General features: G+C 40.6%; 1 protein-coding gene across 1 annotated transcript; it reads right to left on the reverse strand.

The window, feature by feature from the left end:
• Nucleotides 1-349: 349 nt before the first annotated feature.
• LOC119732710 lies at nucleotides 350-14,089 on the reverse strand. Its single transcript, XM_038206354.1, has 16 exons — nucleotides 14,021-14,089; nucleotides 13,265-13,336; nucleotides 12,731-12,802; nucleotides 12,395-12,466; nucleotides 11,925-12,023; nucleotides 11,517-11,588; nucleotides 10,574-10,639; nucleotides 9,510-9,587; nucleotides 9,006-9,149; nucleotides 7,162-7,230; nucleotides 6,878-6,952; nucleotides 6,700-6,771; nucleotides 5,068-5,124; nucleotides 4,305-4,483; nucleotides 1,564-3,393; nucleotides 350-1,170 (listed from the first exon to the last, which is right to left on the reverse strand). Exons 1-16 carry the CDS (start codon nucleotides 14,047-14,049, stop codon nucleotides 1,019-1,021), a joined length of 3,138 nt encoding a protein of 1,045 aa, XP_038062282.1. The 5' UTR covers nucleotides 14,050-14,089; the 3' UTR covers nucleotides 350-1,018.
• Nucleotides 14,090-15,300: the final 1,211 nt, after the last annotated feature.

The following is a 15,300-nucleotide window of genomic DNA, read 5'->3' on the forward strand; positions in this document are numbered from 1 at the left end:
ATTTAGTTTCACACTCATATAAGCTGTAGTAGTCATTTAGATTTGAATTATTTCAATTTGTCACAATTAGTATCTAACAGTAGTTAGTGCATACGTTACATTATGTGATATGTTCACTTTCAGATTATCTCATGATAAAAATATTTGGATATCAACTTCTTATTATTATTTTTTTTACACTCGTTTTAACTAAAAACATTTCAGTAGCAAGTACAAAACGGCATATATCGTAAAAGCACTGCCTGATAATTCGACGAGAAACATTTGTATGTCTTGCTGCACAGCCGAGGATAAAATGAAATACCCCGATATCACACTGTAGATAACATTACATGACCTGGAGGCCCGGCAGGGATGGAATTTGACAGTACCTGGACAGAATTTGGTAGAATTGGACCTCATGCCACGTCAGTGGCTCGTGATTGGTCAATTTTACTGCAAGTGACAAACTTAGCCTTTGATTGGCTGAACTCATAGACGTGTAATCTTATCGCAAGCAAGAAGCGTTACGATATTAATATTTTAGAATGACCACTGTCATTTAATAAGGCCTCAGTATTAAAAGTAAGGCCTCATTTATTTCTTTGTTTTGCAGACAATGCATAGAGGCTTGCATGTTTGTAGGTTGGTATACGGCGTCCATTTTTTTCCATGGAGTGTTTTTGTTTTTGCCGACGCCACATTGTAAAACACGATTTTGCAAAGTGATAATGTGATAATTCGCTGATGACGGGGTGCCGGTGCTGTACCAGGCACAGTTATCCATTCAAGCTTAATCTGTCGTTCTAATCTTACTTGGTGAATTTAAAACTTGATAATGAATTTACATGCAAAACATTAATTTCAGAAAAAAGAAAGCAAATCAGAAACAAATGTACACAAATAAATGACCTTTACAAAGCCAAGCTATAAACATACTCTCTGTGGCATCGGGGTATAAAGACTACATCATTTCTTTTTAATCGATAACATCAAACTACGAAACTTTTCTTGAGGAATTACTATCAACTGCTGTTGATTAGTCGAGCTCTAAGCCACGATGGTTAGTCAGCTCTAAGCCACGATGAAGGGGTCGACTGCACCAGCCCCACGCCCCAGCGATGCACGATCCTAAGCTACGCAAGCATCCATGACGCCATAGAGCCTTTACTCCGGTCCAGACCAAGCTAGCTGTAGCAATGAAACAAGATTTAATAAAAAACAACTGTTACTAGTTGCCAGAAAGCATTTATATACAATATTTATTTTGATTTTGAAAGCTACATGTAAAAGCTCGTACGACTATCATGCAAAACCATACAAAGAGTAATTTCGTCACCGTTTTCACGAAGAGCCACATTATGTGGATTTTGAAGACAAAGTGTTTTCGATTGGAAATTAATGATGTTTTGTTTACAGAAACATGTCAAAATGGCTCAGTACAATGTTTTAAGGCAAAATAGTGAAAACAAATCTAAATTGAAATGGTGATTTTGACATGATTTTTTTGGTTATTACCCAGAATTAATGCAAGATGTAAAGATATCGTTTGGATGCAACAGGTAGAAAGAAATAGATTTTTACCAATGACAAAAACGATGACGCTGAGGTTCATTAGGACAAGAACAACAGAGAGGACCTCCTTTCTGTTTTGGCTTGATTGAGCATCCTCGCTCGGCAACAGAAGCAGCGACGCAGCCAACAGGTTCAGGAAGATGGTACCAAGCGAGCACATCTGCAGACGATGCTCTACAGCATCCTTCATGGGTTTCACGTAAGCGTGCAGGAGCAGAAAGACCACCGATATGACTATGGTGGCGAACATGGTAAAATGATCGTCAGGCCCGTACAGCAGCACAAACAGCGTCTGGACAATCTTTCGGGCCAGCTCCAGAATCTCCCAGTACCAGAACCTTGGCTTGTAATTCTCGCACAGGAAACTCTCCCAATTGAATACAGCCTGGACTGGCGGGTCCGAGTGTAGGAGAAGTTCATCATCTGTCTCACAAGCCACCTCGTTTCTGCAACTGGCGACATAACCGGCATCCAAACGACATTGACTAGCATCATCCAGCAAAGGCTGATCCTCACTTTCCCGTCTACCACCGACAGCCCCGGTCTTCTTCCGTTTTCTGACATTCCACCACAAGAGGAGAAACAACACCAAGGGAAACCCAACAACGTAGAAGAGGGAGGCCTCAGCTGCGTAGTTGAAATGAACATGCTGCTGCGTTTGGCAATCGATCGAATAATCGGCTCGAAGTCTGGTCACATTGAGGGTGTCTTTTTCGTCAACGTAGAAGAGGTGACACCCAGAGGGTAATAATGTGAGGATAACACTAGACAGGCTGGGGTAGGAAATAAAGAGCAGTATCACCACAAACATGTAACACCTCTGCTTGGTCTGCGACAGAAGAGCTTTTCGCTCCGCACAAGGAGTTTTCTTTGCTTTCAAGTAACACATCTTGGAGCTGTAAAAACACCAGGCGGCGAGCAGAACGAACACCACAAATACAATGCCTACCAGGAACTCAATGTAAATATTAGGATAAGTGAAGTTGGGGAAATAGCACCTGGGACTGATAAACAGTCGCATGATGTTCACCTCCAACAGTCTAAAGATGGATCCAACGCTTGTTAATATATTCGGCCAGGCAATGTCATCCAGCGCTGAGAATATCTCCCCCATGACCTGGTAGAAACCCAGTAGGATCTTCCCTCGAGCAAGCAGCATGCTGACGGCAGACCGACCGCTTCTTTGGACCTTACGTGCCTGCCAAGCTATGATGATGACAATCAGAGCAATGACCACGCATACAGCAATGACTTCAAGCAGGAACCACCACCATTCGGGACACTCGAAGCAGTGATCAAACCAAGGGTAATAGTAAAGACTGCATTGGGAGCAAAGCCAACCCGTGTAGCCTTCCTCGCATTCTGCCTTGATACCACCCAGCACAGCATTCACGCATGACTCACTGCGAGGACATTTTTGCACCTTGGGTAACACACCCCCAAACCTCTTGCTTGTGTTGTCATATCTGGAATCTTCAGTGCGCACATTTTGGACGAATCGCTCGTAGGATAGGTAGTTGTCATCCGATAAACCCCAGTCCCAGGTCCACCAGAAGCCAGACAGGAGGTGTTGGTACTCTTCTGAGCAGTTGACTCCTTCGGTTGGACACGGATGGCATTCACCGAACCGGTCGGTACGGTAGAAACCATCCAGACAGGGACAGGCGCGGAAGCCAGCGTGAAGGTTTTTATTGGTACCTGTAGGACACACCGTGCAATTTGCAGGACTGATACCAGGGTGCGCCTCGGGCGTTACGTAGGTGCCATTGTTGCATCTCTGACAGTTGATACCTTCAGAGGGGTCAGCCACTTGCCCCGTCTTGATTTGGAAAAAGCCCCCTGTATTGTGAGAAGAAAACAAAAATCCGGGACAAAACAGTTTGACGATATGACAAAATCACGTTTTACATTGGTAATTTTTTTGATACACAATAGCCTATACTGTTATTGAAAAAAAGTAAAACGTACAGACTAACCTCGTACCGCCAAATTAAAAATCCCAGTGTACATTTTAATTAATACTTCGTCCAAGAGCGTAAATCCCGGGGGTGGGGAGGACATATGCCTACGTGCCCTCCCACCTTTGACCGGAAAGAATGGGTCATTGGTTCATCCACCACCAACATTTTGTGGTTAGAAACCGGTTTTATCTCCATGTTGCTGGTCAGAAACTACTACATCAGTAGAAACTACTACTACTCAATATATTAAATACGTAACTACGATGTCGGGTTAGTTAAGGTCTGGGACCACGTATTGCGAGCAATCTACACAAGCTCAAATAATCCTGTTTAGTCGGCCTTTCAAATTGTTAATTTTAATAAAAAGAATAGCGAAAGGAAATGTATTGTATGTAAAAGATCGCCACGTAAGGTTTTATGTTCGGTATTTTATTGCCCTGTGAAACTCATAATTGTTTGGCATCTTAGAAACCACTTTACAAGGGAAAAAATCACCACACCAAAACAAATTTCCAGAACATGAATTTTCAGCAAAAGGGTTTGCTTAATACACAAAACACTAGTAAAAGTAAAAACCTCCTGAAATTACGAGAGTAAAAACAGTTAAAGAGTTAAAGAGGAAGTGCATGGTTGCCAGGACCGATTTCGTATGGTTTCCGAGGGTGCAGTCAAGTTCCCGCCGCACCTCTAGATGACTTATAAATATAGCACATTCTATGGGAGTGAAACGTACGTGACAATGTTTAAGCTAAGTTGACTTGGACTGGTCATTGGAATGAACTGTTTTACCTGGAGGGCATGCAATACAACTTTTGTCACCCCAAGAGACCCCGAAAGTGCCCTGTTGGCAGGGCGTACACAAATACCCAGCATCAGATTGGACACACGTTAATCCCGAGACGCTAAATATCGTTTCCTGGTCAGGCGTCACCAGTAGTGGCTGGGCGAATCCATCACCAACTAATTCGCTGAGAAAGCAACATGAAAGAAAAGAATCATCATCAGTTTTGGAATGACCAGACTGGAGCATATTCATTTTCTTACAAACCCGTTGACAATCGTTGCGCTTGAGAAACAGCAAAACTAACGGCTGACACGTGGCGGTGAATGGACCAGTGAAAAATCGGCTCTCGATCATGAATATGTATGAGGTATGTATTTTTTTTCTAGCGCGTGGCCCTATTCACGCGACTTTTTAGCGTGTGCATGGCACGTGCATTTAGTTGATCGATTCGTTTGATATCGCCGCAGGACGTTCGCGCATCGCGTAATAACGTAGCGCGTGCAGCTTTTGTCTAATGAAAACTCACAGCGTAAAAGTACAATATACTTTGCTAGCATTCCAGTCACTTTTAAACCTAGACACCACAAGTTTTTAAATGGACTTTACGTCCTGGAATGATTTTAATTGGATAGGGCATCAAAAAAATAGGATATCATCGTCCACAAAGCCATCCTTCTAGCGAGAAACCATGTGAGAACGAATTTCGGGGGTCATAATTTTGACCGTCAACCTTTTGCCGTATGCCTACATTATTATATCAATACTTACATTTCGAGGTCAGATCTATTTGTGAATGGCGCAAACTTCAAAGTGTTGTCGATTGCTCTAAAGAAAAAAACAGGAATATAAACTGTGATACCTATACAATAGATGGCGCCCTTTTGTTCAATGTATTGGCCGTCCAACAATATGAAACTGTCCGGGGGGGGGGGTTAGGGCCCCCATTTTTTGCATGTAAATACTGCCCTTTTCCATTCAAATGCCCTTTTATTCGCCAGCGCTTACCCCCCCCCCCGAATATTTGGAAAGAATGCTCTTTTTTTTGTTAACAAGTGCCCTTTTTTGTGCCATCAGGCCTTTTTTTTTATTTCGGGCATGTATTTCCCTGCAAAGCACCATATAGTGTCCGTAAGTGTCGACAGAAAGTACCAGCCCCCAGCCCCCCCCCCCCCCCCCCCGACACACACTATTTGATTTCACTGAGGCCAAGTGTCTGGGGGAAAATGTGTCTACATTTCAGCACGGATGTGCAAGTGCCATTTTCAAGATTTGTTTACCCCCAATAAAAATGACCTTGCTACGCCCATGCATGGAGGCTGAATTTTATCTCCATGGGTAAGTTTCCGAGGGCATTAGGAATAATGTTCCGCGCGAAATGTGCAGCGCAGTACATGTGCCGCGCTGCCCTGCATACGCGCGGCTTCTCTGAGAGACGTTCATTCCCAAAGCCACTAGATTTGGGTATGAAACGTCAACCGTCATAGCTCCCTGTTAAGGGTCACGGCATCTAGTTTCATCAAAATCTATCAAAGCATGTACAATCTTATTAACACCCAATTTACCCAAAAGCTTAACCTAAACTTTTATAAATACCGTCATTATTTACCCCTGTTGACCTTTGAACTTAATTTATCTTGATTGATTTGAACCAGCCCCCAGCCCCCCCCCCCCCCCCCCGACACACACTATTTGATTTCACTGAGGCCAAGTGTCTGGGGGAAAATGTGTCTACATTTCAGCACGGATGTGCAAGTGCCATTTTCAAGATTTGTTTACCCCCAATACAAATGACCTTGCTACGCCCATGCATGGAGGCTGAATTTTATCTCCATGGGTAAGTTTCCGAGGGCATTAGGAATAATGTTCCGCGCGAAATGTGCAGCGCAGTACATGTGCCGCGCTGCCCTGCATACGCGCGGCTTCTCTGAGAGACGTTCATTCCCAAAGCCACTAGATTTGGGTATGAAACGTCAACCGTCATGGCTCCCTGTTAAGGGTCACGGCATCTAGTTTCATCAAAATCTATCAAAGCATGTACAATCTTATTAACACCCAATTTACCCAAAAGCTTAACCTAAACTTTTATAAATACCGTCATTATTTACCCCTGTTGACCTTTGAACTTAATTTATCTTGATTGATTTGAACCTACCAGATCCACATCTTGCTAGAGAGTTTATAATTCGGACGAATCCATACTAAAGGTTAAATGATACTATAAGGTTTGCATGGTTTGCGGTAACACCATGTGAATGATATCTCTTTTGAGCTGTGTGGTTCTGAGAAGAACCAGTTGTTTTACTCGACGTTTCGAACAATATGCTCTGTTTGTCATCCTAATGGTATTTAAGGAGTAAGATATTCTAAAATCACTTTATCCTGAGCGGTAAATTGACTTACACATAACATGAGTTCCCCAGATCTTGCCAGACAGAATTGGAAACGGTCTTCAAGTGACTGTCGTAGATTGATCTGGAAAAAAGGTAATATTTCAATTCAATGCCTTTCTAATAAGGGAATGTCTCAGAAAATACAACTATCACTGTACGGTTTGAATGCTGGAGCATGTAATACTTACACACGTCGGAGAGTGTGGTTCACGGTCGCAAATGGCCGCTCCCCTATCGACGAAAGTTTGGTCTGAAAAATGTACCTTACATTCAAGTAAGAAAATAAACAACAACAATGAATTTCTGTAGAATGTAGGCCATTGTTAAAGATAATTGAAGCTTTGCCTGAGTAAGCATAGCATACACTGTGTGGACTTAATAAACAGAAATGGCAACACAGTGCACGATAAAGAATGAGTGTATTGCACTTTCTGAAAAATAAGAATTCCGATGTTTAAATATGTATACTCACAGATTTATCAAGGCGGTATCATAAAACAGCCAGTCCACTAGTTCAGTGATTGGGTTGTCAAATATAAACCTAAAATAAAAAGAAATATTGGAGTTCATATATTTTTTCCCCAATAGTTTGTAAAGACTGTTCTTTTCCATTCAAGTGCCCCCTTTTTTTTAACCAGCGTTTACCCCCTCCCAAATATTTTTTAAAGAGTGCCCTTTTGTTTTTGCACAAGTTCCTGTTTTTACCAGCTTCTTTGTACGAATGCCCTATAATTTGGAATTTCGCGCGACCGTCAGCAATTATGCCGCCCTGGAAAGCGCCATCTATTGTCCGATAGTGTGTGTGATCGTCCGGTTTAAACAGCCCCCATTGGAAGATGGTACCTGCCCCCCCCCTTTGATTAAATGGAGGCCAACGATCCGGAGTAGAAATGTCTACATTTCTGCGGGGATGTGTGAATGCCCTTGCACGAAATTCTCCCCCACCCCCAATAACAATGACCTTGCTACGCCCATGATACGTCTCTGATTTAAGCAACTTTCTTTTCCTCCGTGGTTAAGCTCGCCTTCTGTGCTTACTTTTACGGTCTCTATGAAATAGATTAAGGCTCGGTAAGCAGAAATTCGACTATTAAGCAGCGCTATGAAGTTGGGCCCAGCTTGTCAAGTCGAAGTTTAAAAGGTTTCAAGGTTTTTGAAATTGGGTTTTTGCCCTTCGCAGACGTATTTTGTTAGCTGTTTCGGTAATTCAAGCTTTAGGCCAAAAAAAATAAGTCTCCGGTTTCTGGTATGGAGCTTGTCCAAAAAGTGGTGCGGCGACGCGGCTTTTTTTTTTTTTACCTAACTTTTTTGCTTCAAATGTCGGCTGATGACTGCAAATGGTGCCCGACTAAACTTAGTGCAAATATATGGGAGTACAGAGAGGCCACATAAAGCTTATTCTCCATCATAACCCCATCTAAAAACACGTTAAAATTGTGCAGTAGCAGGATTCCAGTCAAACCAGTGAGTTTGGCGGTTTTGAGACATCATCTTTCATTGAAAAAAAAACTTTTTCATTTTGCCGACGTGCATGGCTACGGCGACGCGCGCGCATACCAGAAACCGGAGACTTTTTTTTGGCCTTAGTTCAGTTGGATACGAAAAGGCCAAGAGAAGCTACACATTATTTATTACCATGCACCTTCCAGAGCCGACCGCACATATTGTGTTCTATGCGGTGATTTTATTCATGAATGATTCAGTGGTCTACACTTGCATAGGAATGGCATGCATTCTTGGCATTTAACCAAACTATGGATATGTCTATAAATATCTCTATATATGTTTCAGGCGTACAAAGTTAACATTTAATTCCTGTAATAGAGATATCTCCATTACTTTTAAAGATATCTCTATTTGAAATAGAGATATCTCTACTATGAGAGGAAATAGTGATTTCTCTATTAGTAATAGATATATCTATGAAAGTAATAGAGATATCTCTAGTACAGAAATTAAATGTTAACCTTGCACGTCTGAAACAGATATCTCTATTCTTAATAGAGATGTCTCTTGTTTGGATTAAAAGTCAGAATGCACGCCATAAATATGCTTGTTTATGAAAACAAGAACAATGACGTGAACACCTATGATTCGATAGATCCTTGGTTCGGAGGGAAAGATTCTGATAGCATAAGTGTGCGTATCTCGCAGTGATTCCCTAAAAAAAAAAAAAAAAAATAAAACTGGCAACCTCGTCCTTTGGGCTTATTTTAATTTTCAAGCAGCGTGTCAAAGTACTAATAACCCAAAGGGTGTCAAAGTACTACTAATAAAGTTAAGTTTTGACTGAGCAAACTTTAATGACAAACTTACAGTTCTTTAAGCTGATAAAGTCCCGCAAACACCTTAGCATGCAGGACACTGATTTTGTTCCGATGTAAGTAGATATATCGGAGCCCAGTCTGCGACCGGAAAAGTCCAGTTGGAATACAAGTCAGTCGATTGGACGACAAATCCCTAAAAGCAAACATAAATATCTGAATTAAGAAGATGTCGTCAACATTACATTTCTATTCCTACTCTAAAGCATGCAGAACACTCTATAAAGGATCGAGTAAAATGTTTTAACAGCATTTTACACAAGCAAGTAATTAAAACAAATCGTTCTAATCATTTTACATTTTCGTTGAAAAGTTACCCACGCCGTTCACCCGCATTGCAGACGAATACGTCAAATAAAAATAACACTTTATTTGGGATTTCAGGGAGCATTTGCGTCGTCGTCATACTGCCAGAGCGTACCTTGCATTACTCGATGTAGTAAACAAACTACATCAGAGTCTTTATAAACAAAACGTGTGGCGCTGATATACTTACAGATAATGCATTGCTGTTATGTTGCAAAACGCATCCTCTGGAAGGCCTTCAGAACTGAGTTTGTTCCTGGCTAGTCCACTGAAATCGAAGATCACAGATTGCAATATTATCAATAATATTTTTTTTTCAATTTAATTTTTCTGATGCTTAAGGTGTTACTTGATTAGTGTTTTATGGATCCCAATTGAAATAAGATGCATGTAATTGGATTAAGACGAAATCAACACCCCTTTGTTTGTTAATTTTTGTGTTGTTATGGTCAATCTGTTTAATGTTGCATGCTGCTGATAGTGAATAAAATCAAAGTGACCTTCAATGTGTTTTAGTTTGACAGAAACCTCGCACATTTTGTTTTCATCTGACAGTTTAAAGAAACACCCATCATTATGTTAGCAGCCTGTTATGTCAGCCTGGATCCGCTGAAAAAAAACTTCTACAAATCTAGACCATAAAGCAGTGGTGTACCTACATGGCGTGGCGTGACGTGCCCCCCGCCCCCCCCCCCCCCCGGTGGAGTTCCGTTTCCCCGGGTGCCATCTCTCCTAAGGCCAAAAAATAAAATACTCGGTACTCTGGTCAGTGCGCGCGTCGATTTAAATCATGCGCGTCAACCTTTTTTCTTCTTCAAATTAACACGGAAGCTACAACAGCACCCTCTATTGCCGCACCTCCTCAAATTTTTGTACCAAGGAGCACCAAGGAATGGGGAAATTGCACCAAAGCAAATGAATAAGGGCACCAAGGCAAATTATGGAGGACACCAATGTATAATGAGGACACAAAAAAGCAAAATAATACCCACCTTGTCTGTACAATTCAAGCTTAAAAAAAAAAGCCACCAAAAGAAAGAAAGAAAGAAAAAAAAACACGTCGCCGCATCAATCCCGGAACTTCAGCCTGACCAGAGACAGACTATTTTTTTTTGGCCTAAGAAATCTTAAACTGCACACCAACCATTAAGCATTATTTTCAGTGTTTCCTTTGAAAAATTGGTGCGCCCCCAGGACGTAGGCCATAGGGACATTGCCTACTGTGCCTATTAGATAATCTGGGCATGCACTTACTACTTTCCGATACTTATCGAATGTTCAAATATTGGGATAAAGGTGAGCTCGTTTCTATCCAATGCTCTGCAAAAGGGAGAAAGAAGAAATAATGAGTTGATTAATGGGTGAATGGGTCAAAATGTGACCCGCGATTCCGGGTCAGATTTTTCTGTCATTTCCTATTTTTCGATACTAAGAGCAGGGGTTTGAATTATTCCCGATCCCCATCCCAAAAGTAGTCGAGAAGGTTGTTGCCAGCCATTGATTAAGAATCACTGGGAAGCGGAAAGCTTGAATTTTGTGATCTCCGATGTTCAAAAATTTGCTTCATAAAATCAAACTCGCACCTAAGGTTTTAAACCAATTTTTGCTGATCACAAAATGCTCTCGAAATATATTGAGTACGTAACTACACTCTCAGTCAATTAGTCATGTTTAATGAGGTCTGGTACCACGTGCCGCGAGTTATCCAAAACACTTAAACAACACTGTTTAGTTAGCTTTTAAAATTGCCCATTTTTATCGAAACAAAAAAAAAATCGCTCCGTGAATTTTATGTACAATTGTTCATTATTGCATTGCCCTGTGAAAACTTTGAATGTTTAGAAATCATAAACTAAAAAAAGTGGCACGTGAACAATAGAACTAAGATTTTGCCCCGACATGAGTTTTGCCCCGACATATCATTTGTAGGAATTGCTTAATACAGAACATTATTTTAAAGTAAATAGTTCTCATTATCACTCGCGTAAAGCAGATAAATTTGTAATCTAACGAGAGGAAGAGCCCGGTTGCCAGGGCCGATTTCGTATAGTTTCCGAGGTCGCAGTCAAGTTGCCGCCGCGCTCACTGTTAACTTTTAAATATCGCGCGTTCTACGGGAGTGAAACGTATGTGTGTGGGACGCACATTCCGTGTTCCACTCGCGCTCGTGGCATACACAATAATTTGAAAAACTTACAGGTCGTAAACTTCTTTCACTCCCTTCAACGCACCCGGAGAGACCCGTCGTAGTTTATTTTGAGAAAAAAACCTGCAAAACATGTTAAAGAAATATGAAATAAACATCAACAAAATCAAATTGCTGTTAAGGTCGAAATGCGCTTTTCATTAGGTGGACCTACGACCGACACAATAGGAAGGGCGCTATTTGGAATGGGTAAATGTGGGTAATGCAAAAGAGTCAGTATATTACGTCTCAATAAGGTCAATGGTCCTGTTTTAATAAACAAGAGCCTAGGATTAATCAAACACCAGCACATGGGTTACCAAGCTTAATTTAAAGCCTATTTTTATATCAAAGGGCAGCTGAATTATCTGTTCATTACTTAAATGAATCTTCCTTCTGCAAGTCATAGCCACTACTTACAGCCGGAAGGGTGTGATGCCTTTGTCAGGGACACCGTCTGTTGTCGGATCTAGAAACAGACCAGACGGAATTTCCTCCAAGTAACATTGAACCATATGTCTGCATTTTCACAGAAGAAAAAAAGGGTATATGTTACAATCACCATCAAGTCCACTCTTTTAATAACATGTCACCCTAAAAGTCCATAATGCTATGCCCACAGAACATGGGCAATGTGAAATTCTCCTGGTGGGATTTTGGAATTATCATTTGCTTGCTTTGGTGGCACAAAAGGAGTCGTCAAAATAAAGTCCGAAGTTCTGTTGGCAGAAATTTGATTGTTTTTAACTGGTGTCCTGACATCAACAAATCTGAAATTCGTCTATAGCAAAAACAATATGAGAATATTGGGTTGACCCGTTTGTGGCTCCTCAATTCACATTCAGGCATTAATCTAAACAAAAACATGGAAGACAATAATATATGCTTACAACCTGTTCAGCCGAAGCATGCCCCCAAACGTATGTGGCCGTAACACCTTCAAGTCACATATAGACACGTTTCTGTTTGATTGAAAAAAAAGGAAGGCTGTGAACCAATTGCAATTCAGTATTTAGGATTAGCGCGACACATGAATCAGCCATCTTGAATCGAAACTGCAATTAAAATGTTAATTCAAGTAGTTGGGAACAACATTTCCCTTTCTTCCAATTCGTCTCAGAAGCAAAAACCTATTTTTCTTACGAATAATAAACAAAACAAAACAAAAATTAACATAGAAACAATAAAATGTGTATTTATGTATACTAAGCTGAATTATGGCTTACAAATTGTTTATACTTCGTAGTCCCGCAAACCCTCCAGGTTGTACTTGCGATATTTTGTTTTCATCCAAGACTCTGTTGATGGAGACAACATTTACAAACAAACAGAAAATGAGATTGTTAATGGTGTTTGAATTTGGAATAAAGGACAAGTATTTTCGTTATGGATTATTATTATTATGAGATCCTTAACTGTTGTGGCGTACAAACACTAAACGTATCTTTACTATTAATTATGAAATCAAACGAAGAAATTACAATGTGCAAAATTAGATAATATACAAATATGTATTGATCGTTTCTTTCCATTTGCAAAATTAAAAAACATAGATTTTTGAATTTATATCCATCACATTTTACCCGGAGCGTCGACAGAATGTATGTACTGCAGCAAGAAAGGACCGTATAGTGTCATTAGAAACCACTGACCAACTGGATTAAAATACTTATCTTCATAGCATTGGAAGCAATTTATAGGGATGCATTAACTACAATTAGGCTTTTGACCACAAAGAAAGCATTCTCATGTATACTCACAGATCCAACAGGTTAGTGCATCTTTTGAAAGTATCTGTCTCGATGACTTGCAGACTGTTGTTTCTAAAATCACTGTGGATAAAGTTCAAGTTGTAGTTTCAAACTGTTCTGCGTGGGAGGATAATATTCTTATGTTGTAAGAATTGTGTGAAGTAAAAACTTTGAGTGCTTAATATAGGTCTTATAAATAACGAGAATCGGATCTGCATGACAAAGCAAGTTCGGGTGCACAGTTCCATCGCTGGTAACCAATAGCTACGCGCATCACAATGTACAACGGGGAGCCAGGACCAACAGTTTGTAATGACGCTTTGTCCGTCGTTTGACTAGGGGCGTTCGCGCGTTGTTATTAGTGCGCAGTCGTAAGTAACGTCATGAACCATCAAATACTCGATTAGTAATGATCCAGCTACGAGCTTCCTCCAGCTGGATGTAGCCCGTCATGGGCGTCGCCAGCATGTTTTCTAGAGGGGGGTAAAAGCACGTTTCCCCCCAAAAATTCCCTGTACTTTTCCAGCACATTCTCAATTTATCCCTTTGCGAGGATGGGCAGGGACATTTACACCCCGACCAATTAATTAACAGCAATATGACTTCGCGCCTCATTTTCTTTCTTTCCGACCCTATTTTCCTCTCTGTTTTCTATTTTGTTTTGATTGCTTTTCCTGGAGGGGAGGGGAAACGCCCCCTTACCCCCACCCCGGCATGTAGCCCTTGTACAATCATTGTTCGGCTGTGACCCCAAATGGTACTTACGCATAGTGTACTTTCATGCAGTTCCTCATTATTGGCTTGATGTCTTGAAGTAGATTCTTCTCTGCAATACTGCCAAAAAATGCGAAATAAACATGTCGATGCCCTGTATATCTACTTGTACACTAAATTTGCAAAACAATGAGCATGCAATGTGAACACCCCCCGCCCTCAGTCTCCCTTTTTTCTTCTTCTTTTTTTGACCCATGTGCCAAAAAGACGGTTTTACAGTCTAACAGGAACCATGATTTGAATGGAACTCAGCAACTTTCTCTGTAAATTATGCATTAAACGCTTTGACACAGGTGGCAATCCATTCGACGTCAGAAGTTACACTTTCCAAAATATACAACCATAGGCCTATCACCAAATACACTTTCAAAGAATCATATCACCAACTATACGTTCGACAGTAACTAATCATCTCACCAATTATACCTTCCAAAATAAAGCATCATATCAGCGACTATGGCTTCTAAATTGAAAAAACAAAAACAAAAACAATTCTTATAAACAGTTACAGGTTCGAAGTAACCAAACAGAAAAAAACAGAACCCAAACACACAAACCCCCCCCCCCAAAAAAAAAAAAAAAAAACGGCAGAAAAATTAATTGGGGAACAAAAAAAAACAACTGTGCGATAAATTCGTTAAAGGCTGTGTGCATGTACAAGTGGTTTCTGTTATTTCATCTTCTATAAAATCACAGATTTTTGACTTACATGACCACGACAGACTCCGGCAATTCAAACGGTGTTTCGATCAAGTTGTTGGTTATATTTCTTTGGGTGAAAAGATATAACATTAAGTTTGATATTTACACAAGAGAGGTTGTTAAGCACGGCACGATAACAGAGCACAACTAATTTAACAACGCTCAAATCAAAACTAGAGAAAGGGCAAATCACAAGAAAGTAAAAGGAGACAATGTTTTGACATATATGGTGATTCATTTTGAAGCGATTAGGCCCAATGCAATACAAATATTAGACAAGTAGATGGGTATGGGTTTCCGGTATGATTGACAACTGCAATAGACACTTAGTAACACGAGATGACTTGTGGTTTTCATTGAAGACACTCAAGAACCCATCCACCAAAAAACAAAATATAATTCAGTGGGTCACTTTGGAGACATTCACATGAGTCACTAGGGAGGTATTCACATAGGCTTGTGCTCAAAATTGTTTTTGACTTTAATCACCCCCTTGCCCCAAGTTTACCTTATCCTATCCGACGAATGTTGGTATTAGTGTTTTACCAATTGGACCACGAGCATCGATG

The sequence above is a fragment of the Patiria miniata genome, unplaced genomic scaffold (genome assembly GCF_015706575.1).
Source record: "Patiria miniata isolate m_02_andy unplaced genomic scaffold, ASM1570657v1 HiC_scaffold_24, whole genome shotgun sequence".
NCBI classification, from domain to species: Eukaryota; Metazoa; Echinodermata; class Asteroidea; order Valvatida; family Asterinidae; genus Patiria; species Patiria miniata.

Coding starts and splice junctions, on each gene's coding strand:
- LOC119732710 (XM_038206354.1), bottom strand. CDS start 14,049: ATGAGGAACTGCATGAAAGTACACTATGC. Junction 7,231..9,005: donor CTTTATCAGCTTAAAGAACT/GTAAGTTTGTCA, acceptor TTTTTATTTTAG/GTTTATATTTGACAACCCAA. Junction 6,953..7,161: donor GATACCGCCTTGATAAATCT/GTGAGTATACAT, acceptor CTTGAATGTAAG/GTACATTTTTCAGACCAAAC.